Source organism: Lepidochelys kempii, chromosome 25 (assembly GCF_965140285.1).
Source record: "Lepidochelys kempii isolate rLepKem1 chromosome 25, rLepKem1.hap1, whole genome shotgun sequence".
NCBI classification, from domain to species: Eukaryota; Metazoa; Chordata; order Testudines; family Cheloniidae; genus Lepidochelys; species Lepidochelys kempii.
In genome coordinates this window covers 6,342,848-6,355,618 of record NC_136404.1, presented here as the reverse complement: position 1 = coordinate 6,355,618, position 12,771 = coordinate 6,342,848, and the positions used below count along the sequence as shown (strand labels likewise).

The 12,771-nt window shown below is 51.4% G+C and overlaps 1 protein-coding gene across 1 annotated transcript in view; it reads left to right on the top strand.

Moving 5' to 3' along the window:
• TJP3 (tight junction protein 3) overlaps window positions 1-12,771 on the top strand; it is a 59,891-nt gene that overhangs the window by 23,233 nt on the left and 23,887 nt on the right. Inside the window, exons 5-6 of the mRNA XM_073324097.2 lie at window positions 7,170-7,683; window positions 8,223-8,326. Coding sequence (XP_073180198.1) covers window positions 7,170-7,683; window positions 8,223-8,326 — 618 coding nt within the window. The remainder of the gene's footprint in view (window positions 1-7,169; window positions 7,684-8,222; window positions 8,327-12,771) is intronic.

Here is a 12,771-nt window from a genome sequence, read left to right as displayed (position 1 = left end):
TATGGGACATGCTCCCAGAAGTCTTAGTTCCACCCAGGAGTCAGTGGAGCGTAGGTGTTTATTTCCCCTCCTACTGTCCTTGTAAACTGCTGGAAATGGCCCACCTTGATTATCACTACAAAAGCTTCCTCTGGCCCCCTCCACCCCCCAGCTCTCCTGCTGGTAATAGCTCACCTTTCCTGATCACTCTTGTTACAGTCTGTATGGTAACACCCATTGTTTCATGTTCTCTGTGTATATAAAATGTCCCCACTGTATTTTCCACTGCATGCATCCAATGAAGTGAGCTGTAGCTCCCAAAAGCTTATGCTCAAATACATTTGTTAGTCTCCAAGGAGCCACAAGTACTCCTTTGCTTAGTGTGGACACCGCAGCTGGAGAGTGGCCGCTCTCACTCAAGAGCAGCAACTCGAATTAACTTTGTAGTGCAGATGTACCCTGAATAAGTGAGGCCTCATCCACTTACACCAGGGCTGAATTTGGGTCCACTTTCTACCAAGCATTTCATGGTTAGCTACAGCCCTGGTTCTTCCACCCCATGGCTTGTTTAGATTGGCATGTCTTGGTCCCTGTTAACCTGGCAAATTACCCGCAGGAATCAACAGCATCTTAAAATATTGCAGGGCACTAACTCCTTGCAAACTTTTAAAATTATGAAAGAGGATAACTCTAGAAATAATTACAGCTTTCAGAGTAGCAGCCGTGTTAGTCTGTATTCGCAAAAAGAACAAGAGTACTTGTGGCACCTTAGAGACTAACAAATCTATTTGAGCATAAGCTTTCGTGAGCTACAGCTCACTTCATCAGATGCTCACGAAAGCTTATGCTCAAATAAATTTGTTAGTCTCTAAGGTGCCACAAGTCCACCTGTTCTTTTTCTAGGATTAACTGTAGGCAATCGCAGCTCAAAGCCAACTGCAAACATGCTGGGGTAGTGAGTAGCAGCACCAGAAGTAAAACTGCATCCGCACTTTTGTTTAAAACTAGATTTTCAAATCTCTCTAAAAATCCATGTACGTAGACAGATCTGAAAATAGGTACGTCACACGTCAGTCCAGGGCCTGGTCCAGAATTTGTAGTAGGAAACTGGGAACCAAATTACCCCATATATAGGCTGCCCCCAAAAATGACCTATTAAAATTTTAGCTTCTAACCAGAAGTTCCTGGCTCCAAGTCCTGTGCTCGCTTCTGTCTCAGGCCAGTGTTGGCAGAGTGGGGGGAGCCTTCAATCAGATGGAGAGCCCTCGTAGATCATGCCCTTCTGAATGGGCCCTACTCGGCAAAGTGGCTCTGGGACCTTTGTTCCTGCTCTTGTGGAGCTGCTCTGAATGCCTGAGACTGCCTCAGGGTATGTCTACACTACGGAATAAGGTCGAATTTATAGAAGTCGTTTTTTAGAAATCGGTTTTATATATTCGAGTGTGTCCCCCCCCACAGAAAATGCTCTAAGTGCATTAACTCGGCTGAGCACTTCCACAGTACCGAGGCTAGAGTCGACTTCCGGAGCGTTGCACTGTAGGTAGCTATCCCACAGTTCCCGCAGTCTCCGCTGCCCATTGGAATTCTGGGTTGAGATCCCAATGCCTGATGGAGCTAAAACGTTGTCGCGGGTGGTTCTGGGTACATATCGTCAGGCCCCCGTTCCCTCCCTCCCTCCGTGAAAGCAAGGGCAGACAATCGTTTCGCGCCTTTTTTCCTGAGTTACCTGTGCAGACGCCATACCACGGCAAGCATGGAGCCCGCTCAACTCACTGTCACCGTACGTCTCCTGGGTGCTGGCAGACGCGGTACGGCATTGCTACACAGCAGCAGCAACCCATTGCCTGCTGGCAGCAGACGGTACAGTACGACTGGTAGCCGTCATCGTCATGTCCGAGGTGCTCCTGGCCACGTCGGCTGGGAGCGCCTGGGCAGACATGGGCGCAGGGACTAAATTTGGAGTGACTTGATCAGGTCATTCTCTTTAGTCCTGCAGTCAGTCCTATTGAACCGTCGTATGGTGAGCAGGCAGGCGATACGGATTGCTAGCAGTCCTATTGCATCATCTTCTGCCGGGCAGGCAAGAGATGAGGATGGTTAGCAGTCCTATTGTACCATTTTCTGCCGAGCAGCCATGAGATGTGGATGGCATGCAGTCCTTCTGCACCATCTGTTGCCAGCCAAAGATGTAAAAGATAGATGGAGTGGATCAAAACAAGAAATAGACCAGATTTGTTTTGTACTCATTTGCCTCCCCCCCTCCCCCGTCTAGGGGACTCATTCCTCTAGGTCACACTGCAGTCACTCACAGAGAAGGTGCAGCGAGGTAAATCTAGCCATGTATCAATCAGAGGCCAGACTAACCTCCTGGTTCCAATAAGAACAATAACTTAGGTGCACCATTTCTTATTGGAACCCTCCGTGAAGTCCTGCCTGAAATACTCCTTGATGTAAAGCCACCCCCTTTGTTGATCCCTGAAGCCAACCCTGTAAGCCATGTCATCAGTCGCCCCTCCCTCCGTCAGAGCAACGGCAGACAATCGTTCCGCGCCTTTTTTCTGTGCAGACGCCATACCAAGGCAAGCACGGAGGCCGCTCAGCTCACTTTGGCAATTAGGAGCACATTAAACACCACACGCATTATCCAGCAGTATATGCAGCACCAGAACCTGGCAGAGCGATACCAGGCGAGGAGGCAACGTCAGTGCGGTCATGTGAGTGATCAGGACATGGACACAGATTTCTCTGAAAGCATGGGCCCTGGCAATGTGGGAATCATGATGCTAATGGGGCAGGTTCATGCTGTGGAACACCGATTCTGGGCTTGGGAAACAAGCACAGACTGGTGGGACTGCATAGTGTTGCAGGTCTGGGACGATTCCCAGTGGCTGCGAAACTTTCGCATGCGTAAGGACACTTTCATGGAACTTTGTGACTTGCTTTCCCCTGCCCTGAGGTGCATGAATACCAAGATGAGAGCAGCCCTCACAGTTGAGAAGAGAGTGGCGATAGCCCTGTGGAAGCTTGCAACGCCAGACAGCTACCGGTCAGTTGGGAATCAATTTGGAGTGGGCAAATCTACTGTTGGGGCTGCTGTGATGCAAGTAGCCAACGCAATCAAAGATCTGCTATGAAGGGTAGTGACCCTGGGAAATGTGCAGGTCATAGTGGATGGCTTTGCTGCAATGGGATTCCCTAACTGTGGTGGGGCTATAGACGGAACCCATATCCCTATCTTGGCACCAGAGCACCAAGCCGGCGAGTACATAAACCACAAGGGGTACTTTTCGATAGTGCTGCAAGCTCTGGTGGATCACAAGGGACGTTTCACCAACATCAACGTGGGATGGCCGGGAAAGGTGCATGATGCTCGCATCTTCAGGAACTCTGGTCTGTTTCAAAAGCTGCAGGAAGGGACTTTAATCCCAGACCAGAAAATAACTGTTGGGGGTGTTGAAATGCCTATATGTATCCTTGGGGACCCAGCCTACCCCTTAATGCCATGACTCATGAAGCCATACACAGGCAGCCTGGACAGTAGTCAGGAGCTGTTCAACTACAGGCTGAGCAAGTGCAGAATGGTGGTAGAATGTGCATTTGGACGTTTAAAGGCGCGCTGGCGCAGTTTACTGACTCGCTTAGACCTCAGCGAAACCAATATTCCCACTGTTATTACTGCTTGCTGTGTGCTCCACAATATCTGTGAGAGTAAGGGGGAGACGTTTATGGCGGGGTGGGAGGTTGAGGCAAATCGCGGTTAGAAGAGTACAGGAGGGCGCGGTACGCATCAGAGAAGCTTTGAAAACCAGTTTCATGACTGGCCAGGCTATGGTGTGAAAGTTCTGTTTGTTTCTCCTTGATGAAACCCCCCCTCCACCCCCTTTGGTTCACTCTACTTCCCTGTAAGCTAACCACCTTCCCCTCCTCCCTTCAATCACCGCTTGCAGAGGCAATAAAGTCATTGTTGCTTCACATTCATGCATTCTTTATTCATTCATCACACAAATAGGGGGATGACTACCAAGGTAGCCCAGGAGGGGTGGTGGAGGAGGGAAGGAAAATCCCACACAGCACTTTAAAAGTTTACAACTTTAAAATTTATTGAATGCCAGCCTTCTTTTTTTTGGGCAATCCTCTGTGGCGGAGTGGCTGGTTGGCCGGTGGCCCCCCCACGCGTTCTTGGGCGTCTGGGTGTGGAGGCTATGGAACTTGGGGAGGAGGGCGGTTGGTTACACAGGGGCTGTAGTGGCAGTCTGTGCTCCAGCTGCCTTTGCTGCAGCTGAACCATACACTGGAGCATACTGGTTTGGTCCTCCAGCAGCCTCAGCATTGAATCCTGCCTCCTCTCATCACGCTGCCGGCACATTTGAGCTTCAGTCCTCTCTTCAGCCCGCCACTTACTCTCTTCAGCCCGCCACCTCTCCTCCCGGTCATTTTGTGCTTTCCTGCACTCTGACATTGTCTGCCTCCACGCATTCGTCTGTGCTTTGTCAGTGTGGGAGGACAGCATGAGCTCGGAGAACATTTCATCTTGAGTGCATTTTTTTTTCTTTCTAATCTTCACTAGCCTCTGGGAAGGAGAAGATCCTGTGATCATTGAAACACATGCAGCTGGTGGAGGAAAAAAAAAAGGGACAGCGGTATTTAAAAAGACACATTTTATAAAACAGTGGCTACACTCTTTCAGGGTAAACCTTGCTGTTAACATTACATACATAGCACATGTGCTTTCGTTACAAGGTCGCATTTTGCCTCCCCCCACTGCGAGGCTACCCCCTCAACCCTCCCCCCTCCCCTTGGCTAAAAGTGGGGAACATTTCTGTTCAGCCACAGGCAAACAGCCCAGCAGGAATGGGCTCCTCTGCGTGTCCCCTGAAGAAAAGCACTCTATTTCAACCAGGTGACCATGAATTATATCTCACTCTCCTGAGGATAACACAGAGAGATAAAGAATGGATGTTGTTTGAACGGCAGCAAACATACACTGCAATGCTTTGTTCTACAATGATTCCTGAGTACGTGTTACTGGCCTGGAGTGGTAAAGTGTCCTACCATGGAGGACGCAATAAGGCTGCCCTCCCCAGAAACCTTTTGCAAAGGCTTTAGGAGTACATCCAGGAGAGCCGCGAATGCCAGGGCAAAGTAATCCTTTCACATGCTTGCTTTTAAACCATGTATAGTATTTTAAAAGGTACACTCACCGGGGGTCCCGTCTCCGCCTGCTGGGTCCAGGAGGCAGCCTTGGGTGGGTTCGGGGGGTACTGGCTCCAGGTCCAGGGTGAGAAATAGTTCCTGGCTGTGGGGAAAAATGGTTTCTCCGCTTGCTTGCTGTGAGCTATCTACAACCTCATCATCATCATCTTCTTCGTCCCCAAAACCTGCTTCCGTGTTGCCTCCATCTCCATTGAAGGAGTCAAACAACACGGCTGGGGTAGTGGTGGCTGAACCCCCTAAAATGGCATGCAGCTCATCATAGAAGCGGCATGTTTGGGGCTCTGACCCGGAGCGGCCATTCGCCTCTGTAGTTTTCTGGTAGGCTTGCCTCAGCTCCTTCAGTTTCACGCGGCACTGCTTCGGGTCCCTGTTTTGGCCTCTGTCCTTCATGCCCTGGGAGATTTTGACAATGGTTTTGGCATTTCGAAAACTGGAACGGAGTTCTGATAGCACGGATTCCTCTCCCCAAACAGCGATCAGATCCCATACCTCCCGTTCAGTCCGTGCTGGAGCTCTTTTGCGATTCTGGGACTCCATCATGGTCACCTCTGCTGATGAGCTCTGCATGGTCACCTGCAGCTTGCCATGCTGGCCAAACAGGAAATGAGATTCAAAAGTTTGCGGTTCTTTTCCTGTCTACCTGGCCAGTGCATCTGAGTTGAGAGTGCTGTCCAGAGCGGTCACAATGGAGCACTCTGGGATAGCTCCCGGAGGCCAATACCGTCGAATTATGTCCATAGTACCCCAAATTCGAGCCAGCAAGGCTGATTTAAGCGCTAATCCACTTGTGAGGGGTGGAGTAAGGAAATCGATTTTAAGAGCCCTTTAAGTCGAAATAAAGGGCTTCATCGTGTGGACGGGTGCAGGTTTACATCGATTTTAATGCTGCTAAATTCGACCTAAAGTCCTAGTGTAGACCAGGGCTCAGAGCAATCTCCCGTTAACGGCCCTTCTCACTCTGCAGCAGCCCAGCACAGAACAAACAGTGCAGTGTGGACTCACTGTGAGCAGAGTGCTTCATGCATCGAGGGGCTCTGGCTGTATTTTAAGGATGACTCTAGACACACCTGACTCGAGAGGCTGTTCCAAAGGCATGAGCCAGCGGGGAGGAAGGCACAATGTCAGGAGGGGGCAAAGGAGACAAAGGGCATGGTTGGGTCATGAGCATGAGCTGAGGAAGGAAGGGATGCGGGGAGGGTGGAGGTAGGCAGGCAATCAGCTATGTTGGGAGGTCCGCGATATGCCATTGCATTGATGGGACTGGCCACTTGTCAGTCTGGCTGCTTACTCTTCAAAGAACAGATGGGACCACGTGGCTCCTGATATGTCCTGTCCCCTCCATGTTTAATCTGAGACAACATGGCTCCTCCTTTGCTCATCTCCCTTTTATCTGTGCCTGTTGAACCATGGAACAGTCTGGATCCCATTAGTTGGCAGAGTCCGTCACCTCCAACGCACATGTAGGAGTTACAGGAAGGGACTCGTGGGGCTGGTCTTCACTTCAGTCTTACCAGTGTAACTATTGTGGCTCGAGGTGTGATTCCTGAAATAGTTACACCAGGCTAAGCCCCAGTGTGGCTGCAGTTACATCAGTATAAAGGCGCCTTGTCCTGGTATAGTTATTTCCCTTTGCTGTACTGGTACAAAGCACCTTTCTATCAGCACAACTGCGTCCTCATGAGGGGGCGCTGAACCGGTTTGTCTGTGCCAGTGTAGTTCAAGGGAGACAACTTTCTAGTATAGAAACCAGGGGGCTCCTCTGTCCCAGCTCTGTCACTGACTCTCTGTGGGGCTTTGGGCAAATAACGTAATGTCTCTGTGCCGTGGCTTTCCCCATCTGTAAATGAAGATAATGTCACTCTTCTCCCTCAGTGAAGTGCTTTGAAATCAGGGGTGGTTCTCTTTTGGGAGTGCTGTTTGTGTCTAACAGAGTACGTGTCATTTGCCAGCCAATTCTTCTTCCTTCCCACCTGCAGACAGTGAAGAGACCAAAGAAAATTCAGCTTCCTGTAACCAAAACCACCCAGCCACTATCCAGTGACTCCTTGCACTCTCCCAACACCGTCCGATATGATTCGGATGAGGAATTCGGGTACCAGGGAGACGAGTCATCGCCGCGGAGCACAGGGAAAGGATACAGGTACGACAGTTACAACCGGAGCAGGCCCCAGGATGACGCAGATTACAGTAGAGGCTACGACGGAGACTCCTCCAGTGAGAGGAGCTCCGGCCACTATCGGGATAACAGCGATAATCGAAGGCAGGTGTCCAGAAGTAGAAGGCGGAGCCAGGATGGCAGCAACAGGAGACAGAGGCAAGACAGTGGCTCTGAAAGGCAGAGTTACCATAGACAACGCTCCACCAATGGGTATGGCCACGAAGAGGACACCAATGGGCTTGTGCTAGTGTCTGGGTTCAAGAGGCTGCCGCGCCAGGAGGTACCAATGAAACCCATCCGCTCTGTTCTGGTGAAGCAGAAAGAGGGCGAAGGTAAGAGGCAGCTTCCCTATTCTCTCTCCACCAACCCCATCCCGTGTTAATGAACCATCCTTCTTCGTTGCAGTCTGGTGGAGGCTGCCTGGCGTGCGGGAGGGACAGAACAGGATGACTTTGAGGACTCAGAAATTAAGGACCTTTAACACCAGCGAGGCTGAGCAGTGGTGCATGGTTCCTACTGGCTGTTGTCTTCACTGCTCTGCCCCAGAGGGGATGCCTTGGGAGGTGGAATTGGAAGGAATATCTTCACTTCTACACACACTGGGTCTGGGGCCACATTGCACTGAGTTAACTAAATCAGTTTAGAAACCGAGCTAGTTAAATGCGTGCAATTTGTGTACGCACACCAGGCCTTAGCGACTGGAGTTTATGGCCTGGCTCACCCTACAGCTAGAGCCGTGAGGGGAGGGCAAGGGTTCCCACTGCGTACTGTGGGCTCATAGCGAGGGCCTGTCTCCCTGATATCCCAGATCTGGTATTTCTCTCGTTCCATTCCCTGAACCTGACTTGTCTGTCTCTCTCCTGGGGCGCAGAATACGGCTTGAAGCTGGGAAGCCAGATCTTTATCAAACACATAACGGAGACCGGCTTGGCTGCCAAGGACAGCTTGCTGCACGAAGGGGACCTCATTTTAAAGGTATGCAGAGGCCTGGAAGGATTGGTGCACTCATCAGCTTGTGCCTGATGCTGGGTTTCAGTGTAGGGTGTGACGCTGTCTATGGGCCGGGCTGTCTGGAGATTCTCGGGAACTCTCTGCACTAGGAAGATGAGGCTGTTTTGATAACAGATGTTAAACTATTTCTGCCGGCCCCAAAATGGCTTTGAAATGTCCGCCCTGCCAGTGTAGATGGGGTAACTGGCTTCAGCATCACTTGAAAGAGGCTGTTTTGACCCCCACCATCAAAAAAGGTTCCTTTCCCCAGTGCAGATGCAACCTTAGAGCTGATGGGAGGCACAGCAGAAACTCCTCTCCAATCTGCTCGTGACTTGGGCATTGCTGTCATGTGGTTCAATGGACCAATATTAAAAAACAAAGTGGTGGGGGGGGGAAAACCAGTAAAAGCTAATAATGCTCCCCCAGCCTTAGGAAATACAGTGTGAAACATGGACCCGCAACCCCACAGCTTGAGAACAGAAGACGGAGCGGGGACCTGATTACAGTCTCCAAATACATTAAAGGCTGTTACAGAGAGGGAGGTGATCAATTGTTCTCCATGTCCACTGAAAGGAGGACAAGAAGTAATGGGCTTAAGCTGCAGCAAGGAAGATTTAGGTTAGATATTAGGAAAAACTCTCTCAGGGTAGCGAAGCTCTGGAACAGGGTTCCCGGGGCGGGCCCTCTGGAATCCCCATCCCTGGAGGATTGTAAGACCAGGCTGGACAAACCCCTGTTAGGGATGGCCTAGATTTACTTAGTCCTGCCTCAGCACAGGGGGCTGGATTTGTGGCCTCTCAGGGCCCTTCCAGCCCAACATTTCCCTGGTTCTATCAACAAGAATGCGCAAAAACACACTCTGTTCCCCAAGCAAATCAATTCTACATGACCACAGGCCCCAAAGTTCCACTCAGACAGCCTGAAAACTGCCCTCTCTTTGACACCACTGTCCCGTGGATTAATCACGATTGCCTACCATTTTCAGTTTGGAGTCTAGCCCGCTGATTAGGTGTATTGCCATAGCACCAAGGAGCCTAGTCGTGGCGCAGGAGCCCAGGGCGCTAGGTGCTGAAAAAACACAGAACAGAGACACAGATCCTGCCCCAAAGAACTGACAATCGGAGTAAAGTTACTCGGATTTATTTCTGACAGCATGTGGTGCATGGAGCTGAGTTTTGGAACTGTGAAGTTTGTGTTCTGTGAGAGCTGAAGATAAGCAATTGACGTATAGTGAGTGATGTCACTTACATGAAAGCATTGAGCTGTAGATATGAACCTATCCTTGTTAGTTTGATTTTTGTAGCGTATTATGGGACGAGAACTTAAATTCTGACTTTTGATTACGGAGGTCTCCACTTCCAGTAAGTTATTACATGCAAACACTCCACACTGTCCAGCGCCTCTTTATTGGTAGATATTAACAGGTAACCGATGGTTTGCTTGTCCGCTCCAACAGTTACGTACTTCTTTTGGCTGCTGAATAGGTTTAGCTGGTTGAGATCATGTGACACAGTGGTGTGGGGATCTGGCCCTCTGGCACGTAGATTAATCTGGGCTCTTTCCTGGCCAGGAGATATGTGTATTCCGCCTCCACCCCTTGGCACTTTGCAGAGGGCAGAGTTCAGGCTGCCTCGGTGTGACCGTGGAGGCTGGCTGGGTAGGGTTCAATTGCAGAGGAGTGGACAGTGTGTGTCTTTGTGAGTAACTGTGTGTGTGAGCGGGTGCTGATAAACGGTTTCACACTGAATTTCCCAGTTTTGTGTGAGAAACAGGTCAAATTGCACAGGACAGAGTGGGGTATGGTGAGTGGGTGTTTTGATGTTTGAGTTTCTGTATTTGAATGTTTAAATTATGGCGATTGCTCCCTGTGTCTTCTCGGTCTGAAAGTTTCTAAGTAATTTCTTGTTCTTCTTTGATTGTTCACGTCCATTCCAATTAGTTGTGCACACGCCACGTGCATGGATGTCGGAAACTTTTCCCCTTAGCAGCTCCCGTCAGGTCAGCAGGGGAGCCCCCTAGAATGGTGCAGGGGATATATTACCCTGCTGGCCCGACCCCCCCTTCAGTTCCTTCTTACCATCCGTGGTGGCGCTGGAATGTTTTCTCTCTCTTGTGAGTGATCCCTTAGCCTTTCAGTCTTCTAGTTAGAGTTCTTAGATAGTTGCCAGTTTGTTAGAACTCCAGAAACAATGGAAGCTAGTTCCAGCACCAGCCTTGGGCTGCGGGGCAAGCCGCAAGCACAGGGTTTCAAAGCTTGCGCCACGTGCTGCAAGTCTATGCCTAACAGTGACCCCCACGAGCGCTGCAAAATCTGCAAGGCCTTTAAGCCGCTCACCAAGAAAGAAAGAGACTTTCCCCTTAAGCAGTTGCTCATGAAGTCGTGTTACAACCACCGGCCTCTGACTGACCGGCCCGGGCCCCAGCTTCCTTGCTGCGAAGTGCCCTGGCATCCCCGCACTACCCGGAACCACCCAGGCACCGTAAATCACTGGCACTGAGACAGGACGACCAACTTCAACTCTGGTCTACCTCTCTGACACCGACTAAGCGGCACAAGCAAGGGGAAAGAGGGCACTCTCCCTGAAGAGCTACTAAGCCGCTCAAAGACGCTCCTGGCATGCAAAGACACAATGCGGGCCCGAGCCAAGAACCAGCACCGTCGACTCCGGCCCCATAGGCCCCATTGAGTCCGGTACCCAGCAGTTTCAGTGCCAACGAAGGCTTGGAGAAGGTCCTCGAACACCCCTCCACACCTGACACTTTTGAGGCAGCAAAAGACCTCACTGACTTGTCAGCGCCAAACCCCCTGCCGTGCAGGGAGAAGCCTCCAGCACCACCTAAAAGGGTGCCATCCAGAGGGAAGCTGGCAATGGTGTGCTGCTCGAGGTCACCGTCATGGCGTCCAACTAGTCCCCTGCGCCCACGACCCAGCGTGAGGTTACGGCACCAGAGGCGAACAAGCCTGCGGCGACTGCACGCCAGTCCCCGACTTACCATTGGTCACCCGGCACCGGAGTATGGACCCGATGACCTCACTGGCACCGAGTGTGAGACACCGATCCCGGTCCCAAGACTCCCAGTACCAGTCGTGGTCCCGGTAAGGCAGGCACCGCTCCTCGGCTCTCCAGCACCCTGCAACTGCTCAACGTTCAGCACCCTCCTGGTCCTCTCCGTTGGCATCCTCCGGCTCCGAGGCCGACTCCGGTCGCTCTAGCAATAGGAGACATTGAACAATATCCAGCAGAGAATCCCAACCAGCATGGCAACCACAATGGCCTCCTCCAGGTCAGTGGCCCTTCTGGACTCCATGGGCCTACCACCAGCAACAGGGCATCTCCTCCAGAGCCTCTAGGTCCGGACAATCTATGCGACGCCATTCCAGGTCACCACACAGGCACGCATCAAGGACAAGGGAGGCCACTCTCTCTAGGCTGCCCCCGGACCCACAAGAGCAACTGGTGCCCCCAAGCCCAATACCAGAGGCGGTGCCTAGCTCTGCGACATCTCGAGAGGTGTCAGCCCCACAGGGCTTGAAGTGACCCAGGCATATGAGGACACACAGGTGGGTCTAGATCAGGGCAACCTGCAGCACCTCACTTCCTCCTCTTCCCCAGACAAGGCGGTGGCGGGCACATCAGTCTCAGGACCACCACCAATCGACCACAGGGCTCACCAGGAGCTACTCCGTAGGATTGCCCTCAATATGGGCCTCCAGGTGGAAGAAATGGTTGAGCAGGAGGATCCAGTGGTGGATATCCTGACGCTTGAGGGTCCCTCCAGAGTTGCACTCCCTCTCATAAAGACCATACAACCAAATTACAAAACAATATGGCAGACACCGATGGCCAGGGGCGTAGAAAAGAAATACTTCACTTCCTCCAATGGCTACGAGTTCCTGTTCTGCTGTCCAACTCCCTGTTCCCTATCGTTTCAGCAGTCAATGAAAAGGAAAGACAGGGCCAACAAGCCTCGGCCCCAGAGGCCAAGGAAGACAAACATTTGGACCTCTTCGTTAGGAAGGTCTACTCCTCTGGAGGCCTCCAGTTACGTAAAGCCAACCAGCAGGTGATCCTTAATAAACATAATTTCAACTCTTGGACAGCCGTGTCCAAGTTTAAGGATCGCCTGCCCCAGGACTTACACTCTGAGTTTGCAGCTTTAATCGAGGAAGGGAAGGCAGTGGCTAAAACTTCATTACAAGCCTCCCTCGATTCAGCAGACTCTGCGGCCAGAACCATTGCCTTGGGGGTAGTCATGTGACTCTCAGCGTGGCACCAGGCATCAGGCCTCCCTCCAGAGGTTCAGAATACCCTCCAAGACCTTCCTTTCGAGGGTTCAGGCCTTTTCTCGGAGCAAACAGACTCCGGGCTGCATGGCCTTAAGGATTCTCGGGCCACCCTGAAGTCGCTAGGGTTGCATACGTCGGC